General features: G+C 42.8%; 1 protein-coding gene across 5 annotated transcripts in view; it reads right to left on the reverse strand.

Moving 5' to 3' along the window:
* dnajb13 (DnaJ heat shock protein family (Hsp40) member B13) overlaps window positions 1-19,554 on the reverse strand; it is a 61,119-nt gene extending 41,565 nt beyond the window's left edge. For 3 of the 5 annotated variants that reach the window (XR_005944440.1, XM_041199301.1, XM_041199300.1), the window contains exons 1-3: window positions 16,844-17,004; window positions 6,126-6,229; window positions 573-734 (exon numbers count right to left, since the gene is read on the reverse strand). Coding sequence is in view for 4 of the 5 variants with exons in the window: in XM_041199301.1 (XP_041055235.1) it covers window positions 573-734; window positions 6,126-6,229; window positions 16,844-16,911 (334 nt within the window). In the remaining variant the exon portion in view is untranslated. Of the gene's footprint in view, window positions 1-572; window positions 735-6,125; window positions 6,230-16,843; window positions 17,005-19,512 lie in introns of those variants that run through there. The other 2 variants (XM_041199303.1, XM_041199302.1) reach the window with 2 other exon arrangements.
* Window positions 19,555-20,902: the final 1,348 nt, after the last annotated feature.

Here is a 20,902-nt window from a genome sequence, read left to right on the forward strand (position 1 = left end):
AAATACAAGGTAGGCTTAAACGACCTGTCTTCATAATTTAGAAGTATATCACAGGAATGCTGTCAATGAATGGGAAAATCTACCCTTATAAATATTTTACAGTGCTTGGTATCTAGCCTTTGACAGTCAAAATGGTAGAATACAAGTCAAGAGATCAAACTCTGTCCAGAGCAAAGTTTGAATACTGCATGCAGTTCTGGTTGCTGAGATACAATGAAGTCATTCAAGCACTAGAGGCAGCCACACATGTCAAGGTTTGAGTTATGAGTAAACACTGGATAAGCATATCTTTACTTTCAAAAACAAAGTATGAATCTATCCAGATGCTACCAGATGAGACGTTCTGAGGTCATGAACAGTGCAATATAAAAAACTTCTTTCTTTGCATGAAACAGGATATATCTGGCATCAATTGAAGGCATGTATTTTTACAAACTGCCACTGACAGGCATACATTTCTAGCTGGCATGTGCTGACAAACAGTTTATTCATGATCCAGTAGATAATGCATAATGTCATCCCTGTGTTAATATTACTTCTCACAGTGTTATTTTGAAATCTAACAGAAATACCTGCAAATGGATTATCTCCACCAAAGAAATCCCTGAAGATTTTGTGGGCATTTCCATGAAAAGTATATCCAGATGTCCAAGCACCAGTTTCATCGAATTCAATGGGAACACCTCTTTTCAATCCCTCCATACCAAATTTATCATAAGTTGCTTTCTTTCTTACTGAAAAAATAAGATTACATATTTCTCACACTTAAATTTAGAAATTCAGATAATATTAAAATGCTCAATCCCACTAAAATTACAATAAAATTATTTGGAAGAACCAATAAGATACTCTATATAATAGATTGGCAAAGAGTTATTTATTTAGGAACATATTCTGATGTTTCTACCAATGTATTATACAATTTTTTAAATTAATAATGGGATGTAGGCTTCACTGGTTAGGCCAGCATTTATTGCCCATCCCTAATTGCTCTTGAGAAGGTTGTGGTGAGTTCCTCTTGAACCGCTGCACACCAACAGTGCTGTTAGGGAGTGAGTTCCTTGATTTTGACCCAGCAACGGTGAAGGAACGGCGATATATTTCCAAGTCAGGATGGTGAGTGGCTTGGAGAGAAACTCCCAGGTGGTGATGTTCCCATGTATCTGCAGCCCTTGTCCTTCTAGATGGTTGCGGTCGTGGATTTGGAAGGCGCTGCCTAAGGACCCAGAGTGAGTTCTTGCAGTGCATCTTCTAGATGGTACACACTGATGCCACTGTTCGTTGGTGGTGGAGGAAGTGAATGTTTGTGGATGGACTGCCAATCAAGGCGGCTGCTTTGTCTTGGACAGTGTCCAGGTTCCCGAGAGTTGCTGGAGTTGCACTCATCCAGGTAAGTGGAGAGTATTCCATCACACTCCTGACTTGTGCTTTGTAGATAGTGGACAGGTTCTGGGGAGTCAGGAGGTAAGTTACTCGCCATAGGATTCCTAGCCGCTGACCTGCTCTTGTAGCCACAGTATTTAAATGGCTAGTGCAGTTCAGCTTCTGGTCAATGGTAACCCCCAAGATGCTGATATAATACTTGTAGCTATCAAGGTTATTGTTTGCCAAAGGCAGAATTTAGGCATCAAGTAGGATACTTCAGAATTTCATATTTCAGAAGATGGTATATCCAAACCAGATTGCAGTGGGTCCAAAAATTACAAACAAGTTATGAGTACAACAAAAATGTTTTTTTTTCAAATGTATTTATTCACAGAATGACTGGCTAGGCCAGAACTTATTGCCCATCAGAACTGCAGCAATCCATGTGGTATAGGTACACCCACAGTGCTGTTAGGAAAGGAGTTCTGGGATTTTTGACCCAGCAACAGTGAAGAAATGGCAATATAGTTCCAAGTCAGGATGGTGTTTGGTGTGCAGGGGAGCTTGCAGGTGATGGTGGTGGTGTTCCCATGCATCTGCTGCCCTTGTCCTTCTAGGTGGTAGAGGTTTGGGTTTGGAAGGTGCTGTTCAAGAAGCCTTGGTGAGTTGCTGCAGTCCATCTTGTAGATGGTACACACTGCAGCCTCTGTGCACATGTGGTGATGGGAGTGAATGTTTAAGGTAATGAATGGGATGCCAATCAAGCTGGCTGCTTTGTCCTGGGCTGTGTCAAGCTTCTTGAGTATTAATGGAGCTGCACTCATCCAGGCAAGTGGAGGGTTTTCCATCATACTCCTGGCTTGTGCCCTGGACAGGCTTTAGGGAGTCAGAAGGTGAGTTACTCACTGCAGTATTCCCAGCCTCTAACTTGCTCTTGTAGCCACAGTATTTATATGGCAGGTGCATTTCGGTTTCTGGTCAATGGTAACCCCATAGGATTTTGATAGCTGGGTATTCAGCAATGCCGATGAAATTCATGGGGAGATAGTTAGATTCTCTCTTGTTGGAGATGCTGATTGCCTGGCACTTGTGTGGTGCAAATGTTACTTGCTACTTATTAGCCCAAGCCTGAAAATTTTCCGGGTCTTGCTACATATGGACATGGACTGCTTCAATATCTGAAGAGTTGTGAATGGTGCTGAACGTTGTGCAATCATTAGCGAACATCACCACTTCTGACCTTATGATGGAGGGAAGATCATTGATGAAGCAGCTGAAGATGGTTTGGCCTAGGACACTACCCTGAGGAACTTGTACAATGATGTCCCACAATTGAGATGGTTGACCTCCAACAACCATTGTCCTTTGTGCTAGGTATGATTCCAACAACTGGAGAGTTTTCCCATGATTCCAATTTTGCTAGATCTCCTTGATGCTGCACTCAAATGCTACCTTGATGTCCAGGGCAGTCACTCTCACCTCACATCTTGAGTTCAGTTCTTTTGTCCATATGCAGACCAAGGCTGTAATGAGGTCAGGAGCTGAGGTAACCTTGGCAGAACCCAAACTGAGCATCAGTTAGCAGGTTATTGCTGAGTCAGTGTCGCTTAATAGCATTGTCGACAACTCCTTTCATCACTTTACTGGTGATTGAGAGTAGACTGATGGGGCGGTAATTGGCTGGGTTGGATTTGTCCTGTTTTTTATGGACAGGACAAACCTGAGCAATTTTCCATATTGCTGGGTAGATCCCAATGTTGTACCTGTACTGGAACAGCTTGGCTCAGGGCATGGCTACTTCTGGAGCACAAGTACTATTGCTGGAATGTTATCAGGGCCCATAGACTTTGCAGTATCCAGTGCCTTCAGCCATTTCTAGATATCATATGAAATGAATCAAGTTGGCTAAAGGCTGACATCTGTGATGCTGGGGACCTCTGGAGCAGGCTGAGATGGATCATCCACTCGGCTCTTTTGGCTGAAGATGGTTGCAAATGCTTCAGCCTTTTGCACTGATGTGTTGGGCTCCCCTCATCAGTAAGAATGGGGATATTTGTGGAGCTTCCTCCGCTGGTTAGTTGTTTACTTGTCCACCAGCATTCGTGACTGGATGTGACAACTGCAGAGTTTAGATCTGATCCGTTGGCTGTGGGAATCACTTAGCTCTATCTATCACATGCTGCTTCTGTTGTTTGGCATGCAAGCAGTCCTGTGCTGTAGCTTCACCAGGTTGACACTTCATTTTCAGATATGCCTGGTGCTGCTCCTAGCATGCCCTCCTGCACTCTTCATTAAACCTGGCTTGCTCAGGTTGATGAGAAGCATTACTTGCCTCTGACTTGCTCTTATAGCCACAAAATTTATATGGCTAGTCCAGTTCAGCTTCTGGTCGATGGTAACCCCAAGGATGTTGATAGTGGGGGGATTAAGCAATTGCAATGCCATTGAATGTAAAGGGGCAATGGTTAGATTCTCTCTTGTTGGAGATGGTCATTGCCTGGCACTTGTGTGGCGCGAATGTTACTTGCCACTTGTCAGTCCAAGCCTGGATATTGTCCAGGTCTTGCTGCATTTGAACAAGGACTGTTTCAGCATCTAAGGAGTTGCGAATGTTGCTGAACATTGTGCAATCATCAGTGAACATCCCCACTTCTGACCTTACAATGGAAGAAAGGTCATTGATAAAGCAGCTGAAGATGGTTGGGCCTAGGGCACGATCCTGAGGAACTCCTGCAGTGATGTCCTGGAACTGAGATGTTTGACCTCCAATAACCACAACCATCTTCCTTTATGTTCGGTATGACTCCAACCAGCGGAAATTTTTCTTTCCAGCTCCCACTGACTCCAGTTTTGCTGTGTTCCTTGATGCTACCCTCAGTCAAATGCTACCTTGATGTCAAGGCCAGTCACCCTCACCTCACCTCTGGAGTTCAGGTCTTTTGTCCTTGTTTAACCCAAGGCTGTAATGAGGTCAGGAGCTGTGGCCCTGGTAGAACCCAAACTGAGCGTCAGTGAGCAGGTTATTGCTAAGCAAGTGCCACTTGATAGCATTGTTGATAGCACTTTACTGAAGTTGGAGAGTAGACTGATGGGGTGCTAATTGGCTGGATTGGATTTGTCCTGCTTTTTCTGTACAGGACATACCTGGGCAATTTTTCACATAGCCAGGTAGATGCCAGTGTTGTAGCTGTACTGGAACAGCTTGGCTAGGCACGCAACAGGTTCTGGAGCACAAGTCTTCATTACTATTGCCAGAATATTGTCAAAGCCCATAGTCTTTGCAGTATGCAATGCCTTCAGCCGTTTCTTGATATCACATGGAGAGAATGTAATTGGCTGAAGATTGGCATCTGTGATGTTGGGGACCTCTGGAAGAGGTCGAGATGGATCATCCACTCAGCACTTCTGGCTGAAGATTGTTGCGAATGCTTCATCCTTCTCTTTTGCACTGATGTGCTGGGCTCCTCCATTGAGGATGGGGGCATTTGTGGAGTCTCCTCCTCCAGTGAGTTGCTTAATTGTCCACCAGCATTCATGACTGAATGTGGCAGGAATGCAGAGCTTAGATCTGATCCGTTGGTTGTGGAGTTGCTTAGCTCTGTCTATCACTTGCTGCTTATGCTGTTTGGCACACAAGTACTCCTGTGTTGTAGCTTCATCAGGTTGACACCTCATTTTTAGATATGTCTGGTGCTGCTCCTGGTATGTCCTCCTGCACTCCTTATTGAACCAGGGTTGATCCCCTGGCTTGGTGGAAATGGTAGGGTGGAGGATATGTCAGGCTATGAGGTTACAGATTGTGGTCGAGTACAATTCTGCTGCTGTTGATGGCCCACAGCACCTCATGGATGCCCAGTCTTGAGTTGCTGGATCTGTTCGAAATCTATCCCATTTAGCACGGTGGTAGTGCCATACAACACGATGAAAGGTATCCTCAATATGAAGACAGGACTTCGTCTACACAAGGACTGTGTGGTGGTCACTCCTGCTGATACTATGCATCTGTGGCAGGCAGGTTGGTGAGGATGAGATCAAGTATGTTTTTCCCTCTTGTTGGTTCCCTCACCACCTGCCGCAGAACAAGTCTAGCAGCTATATCCTTTAGGACTCAGCCAGTGGTGGTGCTACCGAGCCACTCTTGCTGATGGACATTGAAGACCCGAACCAGAGTACATTCTGTGGCCTTGCCACTCGCAGTGCTTCCTCCATGTGGTGTTCAACATGGAGGAGCACTAATTCATCAGCTGAGGGTGGGACAGTACATGATAATCAGCAGTAGGTTTCCTTCCCATGTTTGACCTGATACCATGAGAGTTCATGAGGGCTGGTATTGATGTTGAGGTCTCCTGAGGCAACTCCCTCCCGACTGTATACCACTGTGCTGCCACTCACCGCCGGTGGAGCAGGGCATACCCAGGAATGGTGGTGTCTGGGACATGATCTGTAAGGTATGATTCCCTGAGTGTGACTATGTTAGGCTGTTGCTTGACTAGTCTATGAGGCAGCTCTCCCAATTTTGGAACAAGCCCCCAGTTGTTAGTAAGTTCGACAGGGCTGGGTTTGCCACTGTTGTTTCTGGTGCCTCAGTCAATGCTGGGTGGCTTTTTAGTGGTTTGATACTACTGACTGACTTGCTAGGTGAGGACAGCAGATTTCCCACCGGCTCCCCAGAGGTATTTGTCTTGCTTTAGCTGATCATGAAATATATCTTTGTTTTACCCACTTTTACAGCTCCCAATTATAAAGATTGCAATACTCACAATCACTTAGAACATCATAAGCCTCTGCAATTTGTAGGAACTTTTCCTCTGCACATGGATCTGTACTTCTGTTTGGATGGTACTTTAGAGCCAATTTACGGTACCTACAATGGCAGATATACATCCTCAGTAAAATGCAATAAGATTATTCCCCTCTCCATTTATTTCCCTGATGGTTTAATGAAAATATGCACCCACTCTCATACATGCCGCCTTACAGAACTCACAAAGGCTAATACCCAGCTTCCAAAAATCTGGCACAATTTCAAAAACTGTAACAACTTAAATTACAACTGTAAAGACTGGAATAAAACAGAAAATGCAGGAAAAACACAGCAGGTCTCTGGCAGTATCTGTGGAGAGAGAGAAACAGAGTTAACATTTCAGGTTGATGCTCCTTTGTAGCTAAGGCCACTGCTTCAAGGTGACTAAATGTGTTTAATTCCTTTTTATTACATTGGATCTCCAATTTTTTAAAATCAGTGTTTTGTGATCACGTTTATAGAGTCATAGAAGCCTACAACACAGGAAAAGGCCCTTCAGCCCACTGAGTCCGCCCCGGTCAAACAAGTGCCTAACTATTCTAATCCAATTTTCCAGCACTAAGCTCATAGCCTTGTATGCCATGGCATCACAAGTGCACATCCAAATACTTCTTAAATGTTATGAGGGTTTCTGCCTCTACCACCCTTTCAGGCAGTGAGTTCCAGATTCCCACCTTCTTCCTCACATCCCCTCTAAACCTCCGGCCCGTTACCTTAAATCTATGCGCCCTGATTATTGATCCCTCCACCAAGGGGAAAAGTTCCTTCCTGTCTACCCTATCTATGACCCTCATAATTTTATACACCTCAATCATGTCCCCCCTCAATCTCCTCTGCTCCAGGGAAAATAACCCCAGTCTATCCAATCTCTCCTCATAACTAAAACTCTCCAGTCCAGGCAACATCCTGGTAAATCTCCTCTGCACTGTCTCTAGCGCAATCACATCCTTCCTATAATGTGGATTCCAGAACTGCATGCAATACTCTAGCTGCGGCCTAACCAGTGTTTTATACAATTCCAGCATAACCTCCCTGCTCTTATATTTTATGCCTGGGCTAATAAAGGCAAATATCCCATATGCCTTCTTAACCACCTTATCTATCTGTCCCGCTACCATAAGGGGCCGGTGGACATGCACACCAAGGTCCCTCTGATCCTTGGTACTTCCCAGGGTTCTACCATTCATTGTGTATTTCCATGCCTTGTTTGTCCTGCCCCAGTGCATCACCTCACACTTATCCAGATTAAATTCCATTTGCCACTGATCAGCCCATCTGGCCAGCCCGTTTATATCCTCCTGTAATCGAAGACTATCCTCCTCACTATTTACCACTCCAACAATTTTCGTGTCATTCACGAACTAACTGATCAACCCTCCTACATTCCAGTCTCAATCGTTTATATATACCACAAACACTAAGGGACCCAACACCGATCCCTGTGGAACCCCACTGGACACAGGCGTCCAAACACAAAAACGATCCTCGACCATCACCCTCTGCTTCCTGCCACTCAGCCAATTCTGGATCCAATTTGCCAAAATGCCTTGGATCCCATGGGCTCTTACCTTCATTATCAGTCTCCCATGTGGGACCTTATCAAAAGCCTTGCTGAAGTCCAAGTAGACTGTCAAATGCATTGCCCTCATCTACACACCTGGTCACCTCTTCGAAACATTCAATCAAATTGGTCAGACATTAACAAAACCATGCTGACTGCCCTTGATTAATTCCTGCCTCTCTAAGTGTAGATTAATTATGTCCCTCAGAATTGCTTCCAATAGTTTACCCACCACTGAGGTTAGACTGACTGGCCTGTAGTTCCCTGGTTTATCCCTTCCTCCCTTCTTGAACAACGATACCACATTGGCTGTCCTCCAGTCCTCTGGCACCTCTCCTGTGGCCAGAGAGGTATTGAAAATTATTGCCAGCATCCCTGCTATCTCCTCCCTTGCCTCACTCAACAGCCTGGGATAAATTTCATCCAGGCCTGGAGATTTATCTACTTTTAAGCCTGCCAGACTGCTTAGAACCTCCTCCCTTTCTATGCTAATTTCTTTAATTATATCACAGTCCTTCTGCCTGATTTCCATACCCACGTTGTCCCTCTCACTTGTGAACACCGACACAAAGTATTCATTTAGAACCCTGCCTACGTCTTCTGGCTCCACACACAAATTACCGCTATGGTCCTTAATGGGCCCTACTCTTTCCCTAGTTATCCTCGTACTCTTAATGTACTTGTGAAATAACTTTGGATTTTCCTTTATTTTACCTGTCAATGTTTTATCATGCCCCCTTTTGCTCTCCTAATTTCCTTTTTAAGTTTCCCCCCTACACATTCTATACTCCTCTAGGGCTTCTGCTGTTTTGAGGCCTCGGTATCTGCCACAAGCCTCCCTTTTTCTCTTTATCCAATCCTGTATATCCTTCGATATCCAGGATTCTCTGGGTTTGTTAGTCCCATCCTTTGAATTTACTGGAATATATTGGCCCTGTACTCTCCCTATTTCTGTCTTGAATGAGTCCCACTGCTCTGACGCAGATTTACCTAAAAGTAGCTGCTCCCAGTCCACTCTGGCCAAATCATACCTGGTCTTATTAAAAATCGGCCTTCCCCCAATTTAGAACTCTGATTTCTGGCCCATCCTTGTCCTTTTCCTTAACAACCTTGAATCTAATGGAGTTATGATCACTATCTGTAATATGCTCCCCCACTGATACCTCTACCACTTGCCTGGCTTCATTCCCTAAAATTAAGTCCAGGACTACCCCCTTTCTTGTAGGACCTTCTATGTGCTGGCTTAAAAAGCTCTTCTGGATGCATTTTAAGAATTCCGCTCCCTCTAAACCTATCACACTAGGACTAACCCAGTTAATGTTGGGGAAGTTGAAATCCCCCACTATTGCTACCCTATTATTTTTACACTTCTCTGAAATTTGCCTACATATCTGCTCTTCTATTTCTCTGATTGTTTTGGGGCCTATAGTACACTCATGATTCCATTTATTTGCTATGAAAGGTTGTGGCATATAAAAAGTAGAAGTTACAATGAGGATACAATGGGTCACAAGCTTATCATGGCTTAAGCTGCAACTGTACCCAACATTTCATTAGATGAATTGTAGAGGAAAACAAAATATGAAGTGCACAAAAATGTGTTTGAAGTCGATTTAGGCATTTCTGAATGGGAATATGAACATTAAAAGTGCAAAACTGAATTTCTAGAGGGGTCTGGCAACAGGGTTGTTAGGTAATTTTGTTTCTTGATACTTGTTTGGTGCATTTTCCAGCATTTTGAAGTCTACTGTGATTCTGCATTTGAAACCAAAACTAATTGTGGGAGGCATGCTACATCCTCAGGTGAATAGGCTCATAAGCGCTACGAAAAGGAGTGCAATTCAGAAATGCCCAGAATGGGCAATTTAGCACTGTTCCTCACAATGCCGTTTATAAAGACAATTTTTTCCACTGTCACTCATTTTATTCATTACATCCTCACATTGACCATCAGCTAAACTATATCCCAATTAAAGCCAATATTTGACTGTGTATTCACACAGCTTCCATTTTCTTCAAACGTGCTGCAAAAGGTCACTATGCCAAAACCTTATGTATGTGAGGCTCCCCTAAACCTTACAACAACTTGCATTTATATAGTGCCTTTTGCATAATAAAATGTCTCAAGGCACATTACAAGTGTTATCAAAGAAAATTTGACACTGAGCCAAATAAGATCAGACCAAAAGCTTGGCCAAAGAGGTAGGTTTTTAAGAGGCATATTAAAGAGGAAAGAGAGATAGAGAGGCAGACAGATTTAAGGAAGGCATTCCAAAATTTAGGGCCCTGGTGGAGTAATTCAAATCAGGAATGCTCAAGAGATCAGAATTGGCAGAGTGTCTAGGTCTTGGAGGGCTGTAAGGGTGGAGGAGATCACAGAGAGGGAGGGGCGAAGCCAAGGAGGGGTTTGAAAACAGAACTGTAATTTAGTATAGTGCCACAACTTGCACTATGGATTCCTTATGAGAGCAAGATATAACCTGCTCCTTTCTGATTGCTCTTGTTGGTCCCGAACGCATCCACATGCAGATGTCATGACAACTCAGAGCACTACTTCAACAGCTGCTGATACCTCTACGCATGTGCACCAACAACCACTGCAGCAATTTGAGATAAATTTGAGCCTCAATTGCTAGCAGCATTAAAAGTATTGATTTTCACCAACACCATTTATATATGAACATGCTGATAGTTGGCATGTATACATGTTTATTAAACACAATACTAGATGCAGCTAATTCCATTTGCTAGACTCACCACACTATCAGCTTAGTTATCAAACAAATCCGCCTCTGTTACAAAATAAATGTAAGTTAGAAATGCCATGTTAGGGGAAAGTAGAGAACTGGAGGATGGGCTCCTAAATAATTTTCCAACAAATTCAGCCCAAATTGGAAAAGTGTAATATTTTTAAACAAGTAGCTATACTTGGATTTAATTGAGACGGGCCAGGAATAAGGAACATTTAGGGCCAATATAATAAAAAAATATAAATAATCCAAAATAGAATAAAGTTAACATAAGGGAAGTAGAATTAAGACATGGCAGGGCAGCTCAGTCGAGTGGAATACGTGTCCTGTAATATGTGCAAAGTCATAGACGCTACCAGTGTCCTAGACGATCAAATGTACAATAAGTAGCACCAGCTGCAGAAGCTTGAGCTCTGGGTTTCAGAGCTCGAGCGGCAGCTGGCATCACTGTGGCGCATCTGCGAGCTACGTGGATAGCATGTTCAGAGAGGTGGTCACACCGCAGCTTAAGGACCTGTAGGCAGAGAGGGAATGGGTGACCACCAGGCAGTCCAAGAGAAGTAGACAGGTAATGCAAGAGTCCCCTGGGGTCCCACTCACAAATCGGTTTTCCGTTTTGGAAGCTGGTGAGAGTGCTGGTTCTTCAGAGGAGTGCAGTCAGAGCCAAGTTTGTGGCACCATGAGTGGCTCGGCTATACAGGACGGAAGGAAGAAGAAAGAAAGAGCAATAGTAATAGGGCAACTCATTGGTTTGGGGAGCAGAAAGACGTTCCTGTGGCTGTAGTCGTGACTCCAGGATGGTATATTGCCAGGGTCAAGGATGTCACAGAGCGGCTGCAGGACATTCTTCTGGGGGAGGGTGATCAGCCAGAGATCATGGCCCATATTGGTACCGATGACTTAGGTAGGAAGGGGGATGTGGTCCTGCAATCAGAATTTAAGCAGCTAGGTCGAAAATTAGCAAGCAGGATGTCAATTGTAGTAATCTCCGGATTACTCCCAGTGCCACTTGCCAGTGAGTACAGAAATAGAGGATAAGGCATATGAATGCATGGCTGGAAAGATGGTGCAGGAGGGAAGGCTTTAGATTCCTGGGACACTGGGACTGGATCTGGGGGAGATGGCACCAGTACAAGTCTGACGGGTTGCACCAGAGCAGAGCCGGGACTGATTTCCTTGTGGGATGTTTTGCTAGTGCTATTGGGAGGGCTTTAAGTTAACTCAGCAGGGGTGTGGGAATCAAGAGAAAATATTAGGGAGGAATACCAGGATACATAAAATATTGGGTGGGACAGATAGCACTAGTATGGAGAATAGTAAGTTAATAGGTGAAGTCGGGGTGAGGGAGAAGGTAACAAAATCTAAATCAGGGTTACTATGCATGTACGTGAATGCACGGAGTATAATAAATAAGATTGGGGAGTTACAGGCACAGATTGCCATGTGGAAATATGATGTTGTGGCGATAACAGAGACCTGACTCATGGAAGGGCAGAGTTGGGTGTTAAATATTCCCAGGTACAAGGTGTTCAGTAAAGATAGGAAAGGAAGGAAAGGAGGAGGGGTGGCAGTATTGGTTAAGGAGAGCATTGCAGTGCCAGAGAAAGAGGAAGTCCCAGAGGGTTCAAGGACAGAATCAATTTGGTTAGAGCAAAGGAACAAAAAGGGGGCAATTACATTGCCCGGTGTAGTCTATAGGCCGCCAAATAGTGGGAAAGAAGTAGAAGGGCAAATCTGCAGAGAAATTTGCAGAGAGATGCAAGCATTATAGGATAGTTATAATGGGTGACTTTAAATACCCAAATGTAGACTGGGACAGTGGTAGTGCAAAGGACGGAGAGGGGAAAAAGTTCCTAGATTGTGTTCAGGAAAATTTTCTACAGCAGTATGTGTCCAATCCAACAAGAAGATATGCACAAAAACAAAAATACCTGGAAAAACTCAGCAGGTCTGACAGCATCTGCGGAGAGGGATGACCCTTCATCAGAACTAAGACATATAGAAATGAGATGAAATATAAGCTGGTAGAAGGGAGTGGGACAGGAGAGCTCGATAGGGGGCCAGTGATAGGTGGAGGCCAAGAGACTGCCAAAGATGTCATGGACAAAAGGGTGTTGATGGTGGTGATATTATCTAAAGCTTGTGCTAATGGGTACATTAAGGGAAGTAAGCTACTGACAGATGGCCCTAGCGCAGGTGGGGAAAATACGCACTGTTGGAAATTCTTGGAAATGAGGTGGGCCAAGCAAATTAAGTGCCAGTGCGGGAACATTTAGGAGATGGTAATCATTGTATTGTACATTTTAGGGTGTGATAGAAAAGGACAATAGGCAATCCAAAGTAAGAATAATTAACTGGACGAGAGCCAACGTCGATGGGGCAAGAACAGAGCTGGGCCAGAGAGACTGGAACAAAAGATTGCCAGGAAAAACTGCAGCTGAACAATGGGCTACCTTCAAAAAGAATTGGTTGGGCACAGTCAAGGTATATTCCATCGAAAGAGAAAGGTAGCGCAAACAAATCCAGAGCTCCATGGATGAAAAAGCGGATAGAAATTAAGATAAAGAAGAAAATGTGTGCTTATGACAGGTGTCAGGTAGAAAATACAATTGAGAACCAAGAGGAATACAGAAGGTTCAGAGGGGAGGTGAAAAAGCATATTAGAGAAACAAAGAGGGATTATGAGAAATGTCTGGCAGCCAACATAAAGGGAAATCCCAAAGTCTTCTATAGGCATATAAATAGTGAAAAGATGGTAAAAGGAAGAATAGGGCCGATTAGGGACCTAAAAAGGTATTTACACGTGGACGAAGGTTGAGGTATTACAAATGGCTGAGGTATTAAATGAATACTTTATATCCATCTTTACCAAGGAGGTAGATGCTATCCAGGCCATGGTGACAGATGAGGAAACTCTGTCGTTAGGAGGGTTCAAAATTGATACGGAGAAAGTGTAGAATAGACTATCAGTATTTAAAGTTGACAAAGCACCGGGACCGGATGAGATGCATCCAAAGATATTGAAGTGAGAGTAGGAGTTGCAGCAGCACTGGCCATAACTTTTCAGTCTTCCCTAGACTCAGGGGAAGTGCTAGAGGACTGAAGATTTGCAAACATTACGCCCTTGTTCAAAAAAGGTTGTAAGGATAAGCCCTGCAATTACAGACCAGTCTGTTAATTTCAGTGATGGGCAAGATTTTAGAAACAATTATTCAGGATAGAATTAGCAATCACATGGAAAAATATGGGTTGATAAGGAAGAGCCAGCATGGATTTCTAATGGGGAAATTATGTTTAACTAACTTGCTTGCGTTTTTTTGAAGAGGTAACTGAAAAGGTCAATGAGAATAATGCTGTTGATGTGATGTACATAGACTTTCAAAAGGCATTTGACACAGTGCCACACAACAGACTAATAAGAACAGTTATTTCTCATGGAATAAAAGGGGCAGTAGCAATGTGGATACAAAATTGGCTGAAAAATAGGAAGCAGAGAGTAATGGTCAACAGATGTTTTTCGGATTGGGGGAAGGTTTGTAGTGGAATTCCCCAGAGGTCGGTATTGCGACCCTTGCTTTTCCTAATATATATTAATGATCTAGATCTTGGTGTGGAGGGGACAATTTCAAAGTTTGCGAATGATATGAAGCTTGGGAGTGTTGTAAACTGTGAGGAGGACAGCGTAGAGTTTCAAAAGGATATAGACAAGTTGGTGGAGTGGGCAGATAGGTGGCAGATGAAGTTCAATGTGGAGAAGTGTGAGGTGATGCATTTTGGTAGGAAGAACACGGACAATCTAAAATAAGGGGTGAAATTTTGAAGGAGGTGCAGGAGCAGAAAGACCTGGGTGTATATGTGCATAGATCATTGAAGGTGGCAGGACAGGTGGAGAGAGCAGGCAACAAAGCATATAGCATTCTGGACTTAATCAATAGGGGCATGGAGTACAAGTGCAAGGGAGTTATGCTGAATTTATATAAGACACTTGTAAGACCTCAGCTGGAGTATTGTGTACAGTTCTGGGCGCCACATTATAGGAAAGATGTGAACGCATTGGAGAGAGTGCAGAAGAGGTTCAGAAGATGGGAACAGGGATGAGAAACTTCAGTTATGCAGACAGACTGTTCTCCTTGGAGAGAAGGCTGAGGGGAGATTTGATAGAGATGTTCAAAATCATGAGGGGGCCAGACAAGAGTTGATAGGGAGAAGTTGTTCCTGCTCATAAAAAGATCAAGAACGGGGACGACACAGATTTAAAGCTATTTGCATAAGAAGCAAATGTGACATGAGAAAAAACTTTTTCACACAACGAGTGGTTCGGGTCTGGAATGCACTGCCTGGAAGTGTGTTGGAAACAGGTTCAATTGAGGCATTCAAGAGGGCATTAGATGGTTATTTGAATAGAAACATTATGCAGCGGTACAGGGAGAAGGCAGGGCAATGGCACTAGGTCACAATGCTCATTTGGAGAGCCGTTGCAGACACGATGGGCTGAATGGCCTCCTTCTGCACCATTGAAATTCTGTGATTCTGAGAGTTACACAGGAGGGATGTCTAGATTTTCACTTGAACTATAGTCACTTTCAAGCAACAAGGGGAGAAAATTAAAATGGACAGAATTGACTCTTTCATAATGCAATTCATGAAGAAAAGTTTTACTAAATTTATCAAAAAATGTTCACATTAAAAATTTACACAATTGATGTGGCATCATAATGCATAAACCACAGAATGGTAGGAAATTGAACTGTAGTCTCAAATTGATGCACTTTCCTCTTTTTGCTAATTTTGCATTTTTTTCATCTTTATGGTTAACATAACAATGACATAGCATCATAAAGTGTAGATCACAAAAATCTGCAATATTTTAGGGGGTACAGAGATGGACGTCCCTCACCTCTAATCTCACCCTCCAGCATCTCAATATAAGTAGCTCTACATCCAGTTGAGTCGAGTTATTGAATACCAATCAGTACCATGAGCAATTCTGGGTGCCACACCTTAGGAAAGACAAATTGGCCTTGGAGGGAGTGCAGCATGGATTTACTAAAATTATACCTGGATTCCAAGGGTTAAGCTATAAGGAGATATTACAAAAACTAGGGTTGTATTCCATGGGATTTAGAAGGTTAAAGGTTGAATTTGTATAGTTAATGAATGGTTACAGCATAAAAGGAGGCCATACAGCCTGTCATGTCTGTGTAAGCTCTCTGTAAGTGCAAATCAGCTAGTTTGACTCCCTTTCTCTTTCCATGTAGCCCTGCATTTTTTACTCCTCAGGTTCTTATGCAATTCCCTTTTGAAAGTCATGACTGAATCTGCCTCCACCACACTCTCAGGTAGTGCATTCCAGATCCTAGCCACATGTTGCATAACAATGTTTTTCCTCAGGTCACTGTTGATTCTTTTGCCACTCACCTTAAATCAGTGCCCTTTGGTCCTTCATCCTTCTGCCAATGGGAACAGATTCCATCCATTTTGTCTAGTCCCTTCATGATTTTGAACACCTCTATGAAATCTCCTGTCAACCTTCTCCAAGGAGAACAGACCCAGCTTCTCCAAGCTATCCACATAATTAGTCCTTCAACCCTGGAAACATTTTTGCAAATCTTTTCTGCACCCACTCTAAAGCCTTCACATTCTTGCTAAAGTGTGATGTCCAGAATTGGGACACAAAACACCAGTTGAGGCTGTTTAATGAAGTGTTTAATAAAGGTTCATCATAATTTCCTTGCTTTCATACTTTCTATTTATAAAACCTAGGATCCCATATTTCATTTTAACCACTTTCTCAACCTGCCCTACGACATTTGATCGAAGTTTCAAGATAGTAAGAGAAACAGATAAACTATTTCCGCTGGCTGGGGAGTCTAGGACTACACCTACATCTACACAGTCTAAAAGTTACAGCCAGAACTTTCAGGAATGAAATTAGGAAAGACTTCTACACACAAAGGATGTTATAAACTTGGAACTTTCTAAAGGCAATTGGTAATTTGTAAAATTTAAATCTGACATTGTTAAATTTTTGGTTGCCATAGGTATTAAGGGATATGGGGCAAAGCAACAACACAACTTCCAGGCCTCACCAAATACAACTGGAGATCCAAATATTTCAATATTGAAAGGGAAAAGAATTTCGGTTTTAACTCCAGGAAAATCAAAACTTAAAAGGCACTGATTGTGTTGTAAGAAAGGAGGAATGCAATAGGATACAAAGCGTTTGGCAAGCTTTCTGGTTAGTTTTGAAAATGAGCAGGCAAATCAGCCCTGACTTTAGTGAATGGAGGAACAGGTTGGAGGGACGAAATGACCTACCCTCTGTTCCTTCGTGCCTGCTAAGAACAAATAAAAATCACTCACGCTTTCTTAATATCCGCGTCCGTTGCATTCCTAATGATGCCCAGGATATTGTAGTAATCCTGACCCATCTTCTGCTCAGAAGGTTCACACTATATTAAACTTAAAGGATGCTTGCTCTCCTCACTTCTCCACTGCACTCTCTTCCCCAGGACAGACCTCCGTTGCTGTGGCAACCTCCTGGCCCGTAAAATGGCGGCGGCGACTGTGATCGCCATGGTTACCGGCGCACGGTCTTCTGGGAACTGTAGTTTTTGTGGCGATTATTTTGTGCAAAGCTGTTTTCTGGTAAAAACAGTTATCCGTCTTTTTGAAATTACTTAATATATTTTGAACTTTTTTTAACGCGTTTTGCACAAAAAATAAAGCCATTATGCTTTATTATTTTGGTAATGTTAAAGCACACTTTTTATTTTTTCACAGAATGTGAGTGTTGCTGGATGGGCGGCATTTATTTATTTATTTATTGTCCATCCCTAATTGCGCTTGAAAAGGTAATGGTGAGCTGCTTTCTTGAACCACTGCAGTCCATGTGGTATAGGTACCTACAGTGCTGTTACAGAGGGTGTTCCAGGATTTTGACCCAACAACAGTGAAGGACCGGCAATATAGTTCCAAGTCAGGATGGTGTGTGACTTGGAGGGAAACTCGCAGGTTGTATGCATCTGCTGCCCTTGTCCTTCTAGGTGGTAGAGCATGCGAGTTTGGAAGGTGCTGTCAAAGGAGCCTTGGTGAGTTGCTGCAGTGCATCTTGTAAATGGGATACACTGTTGCCAGCGTGCATCAGTGCTGGAGGGAGTGAATGTTTAAATGAATGGGGTGCCAACCAAGCGGGCTGCCTTTTCCTGAATTTTTGAGTTTTGTTGGAGCTTCACTTGTCTAGGCAAGTGGAGAATATTCCATCACACTCCTGAGTTGTACCTTGTGGATGGTGGACAGGCTTTGGAGAGTCAGGAGGTGAGTTATTCACTGCAAAATTCCCAGCCTCTGACCTGCTATTGTAGCCACAGTATTTATATGTCTGGTCCAATCAGTTTCTGGTCAATGGTAACCTCCTGGATGTTGATAGTTAGGGATTCAACAATCGTAATGCCATTGAATGTCAAGGGAAGATGGTTAGATTCTCTCTTGTTGGAGATGGTCATTGCCTGGCTCAAAAAGGACAACAAAAAGGTTTGCCAAACACTTTGCATCCTGATGCATTCCCCTTTCTTACAACAAAAGCAGTGCCTTTTAAGTTTTGGTTTCCCTGGAATTAAAGTTAAATTTCTGGTCCAGTTTCAATATTGACATATTTGGATCTCCTGTTGCATTGGTCAGGATTAATTGAAGTTATCTTGTTGGTCTGAGAGATGTGTTCACAGCCAGTGACTTTACTTTTGACTAGATCTTGTCAATTTCCTTACACCTACTAGCAGTTAGACGAATATAAAAATGAATTTATTTATTCCCCTCAACTACGACAGTTACAATATTGGTGTTATGTTTTTTTGTTCCCAAAAGTTTAAAATAATCACACTTTTAGACTCAAAATTCTGGAGCTTTGAGTGTATTTTCTACAATTCTCCATGAGACTGGTGGACTGATATTTTTGTTGCATCTGACTGCAGTGCAGTGATAAATGTGGCACCATGGAGGTATATTTGCATAACAATTAGTTCCTAACTCTTTACGAATAATATAACAGCATAACATCCCTCTTCCTTTAAAAAAACAAAAAATGTCTCTATATCAATATAACGGTTTCAATCATTAACCTTTTTCAAAACTAAAGAAGATTGACAATTGACTTTCGTAAATAAACTCAAAACCTTAAGGCTCTTTTATAGTTTGTTTTTTTTAAATCAAAGAACATCATTCACAGTTTCGCTTGGGTAGTAAAATGTTGTGCCTCTTCTTCTGAGCTAAAAGCAGCACGCTGCAGTTGGTCTTTGGCCTGGCAGTACCTCTCATCAAGCTCTGTGCTATGATTCTCTAGCTTATGTTTCTCTTCCAACCACTCTGTGTCTGTCCTCCACTAATTTTTCAATGCCCTGCCGCACAAGCTCTGCTGGCTTCTTGCATTTCATTGTTCCTCTTTCAAAATCTCCAGCATCTCTTGCAGTTTGTTATTGGTCTCCAGTAAATAATTCTCTGACTGTGATGTAGTATTAAGTCACATCTGCAGTTCACAAATTTGCTGTCTGAATGCAACAATCTCATTTATTTTCTTTTTCAAGTTCTTCTATTTTAAGCATGTGCTTTGAAGCTTTGACTAGAATTTCAGGACCTCCCTGTCGGATGCCTTCTCTGCTAACTATACAGCTTGCAGTTTCTCTTCCATATGCTCGCCCCGCTATGTCCTGCTCAGCCTTCAGTCATTTAAGGTCAGTGACTTTATTCTCTAGTTCTAACTTTTCATTGTGGACTGCTATAAGTTTCTAGAAATCTTCTTCTTTAACTGCCTGAACTTTCCAAATTAGCTGTCTTTCCTTTTATGTTAGGAACTATTTGTATCTTTCAATATTGACCTTGAGAATTTCAATATCTGACTGCAACTTGCAGTTCCAACAACACTCAAGAAGCTTGACACTAACCAGGACGAAGCAGCCCACTTGCTTGGCACCCCTCCACAAACCGACACACAGTAGCAGTGGTGTGTACCATCCACAAAGTGCACTGCAGGAACTCACCAAGGCTCCTTAGGCAGCACCTTCCAAACCCACAACTGCTACCATCTAGAAGGACAAGGGCAGCAGGTGATGGGAACACCAACACCTGGAAGTTCCCCTCCAAGCCGCTCACCATCCTGATTTGGAAATATATTACCTTTCCTTCACTGTCATTGAGTCAAAATCCTGGAACTCCCTCCTAAGAGCATTATGGGTGTGCCTACACCACGTGGAATGCAGTGGTTCAAAAAGGCAGATCATCACCACCTTATCAAGGACAATTAGGGATGGGCAATAAATGCTGGCCTAACCAACAACACCCACATCCCATGAATGAATTTAAAAGAAAATTAGCTTTGCATGTTCTCTCATAACGATGGAATTTACCCAATCTGTAATCTCTGTGATTCTGGCAATCACTTTCTTGCTTCTGATTGGAGGCGCTTTTGCATATTACCTTCAGTCCTCAGTGCCACTTCCTTCATCTCACAGTTTACTGTGATAAACTGCAGCTCTTTGCAATTGCTCAACTCCAAGATAGCAAGGCCACATGTTTCAGTGACCTAGAACATACAGTTAACATCTTTTCCTTTGTGTGTCTTGCTGATTTGTGTGTACTTAACAGATAAATCTCAGTTCCCCCGTATGTTGTTAGCATGACGTGGCTTAATTTCGGAGCTTAACTTGGGCAACCCTTTTGTTTCAAATTTTCAGAAAAGGTCTTCTGGTATAGTCTGTGCTCCAGCATCAATGTTCGGCTTCAGATGTAAGGTTGTGGGCTTATTTCTCACCCTCTTCCTATTCTGAATGGCTGTGTGAATTTATTTTCTCTGGCAACTGTTGCATCCATTTCATGTAGTTGTATGGTTCCAATGCTTTTTTTCTATTTGTTCATGGGATGTGAGCATCTCTGGCTAGGCCAGCATTTATTGCCCATCCATAATTGCTGTTGAGAAGGTGGTGGTGAGCTGCCTTCTTGAACCGCTGCAGTCCATGTGGTGCAGTTACACCCACAGTGCTGTTAGAAGTTCCAGGAATTTGACCCAGTGACAGTGAAGGAATAGTGATAAATTTCCAAATCAGGATGGTGAGTGGATGCCGATTGTGTTCTCAAACGAATCGTCATCTTCCAGAGCATAGGTGTTTTAATTTATTTTCCTTCTTATTCGCATTGTTGATCTGCCTCTGATAACTCCTTTACCATCTTTTTTTCTGTCCTGCACATCTTTTCCCAGTGATTGGGCTTTCCACAAACTCTGCAGTTTGATCCATATGTGCAACATTTCATTGTGGCTGTGAACTCATGTGGTTACCCACATCTCTTGCAAATCTTTCTCTCTGTTTGGTGTGCTTTCTCTTGTTTCTGTATCACCGCATAAATCCAGCTGTCTTTCTCTTGACTTAACTGAAG

Source organism: Carcharodon carcharias, chromosome 11, assembly GCF_017639515.1.
Source record: "Carcharodon carcharias isolate sCarCar2 chromosome 11, sCarCar2.pri, whole genome shotgun sequence".
Lineage (NCBI taxonomy): Eukaryota > Metazoa > Chordata > Chondrichthyes > Lamniformes > Lamnidae > Carcharodon > Carcharodon carcharias.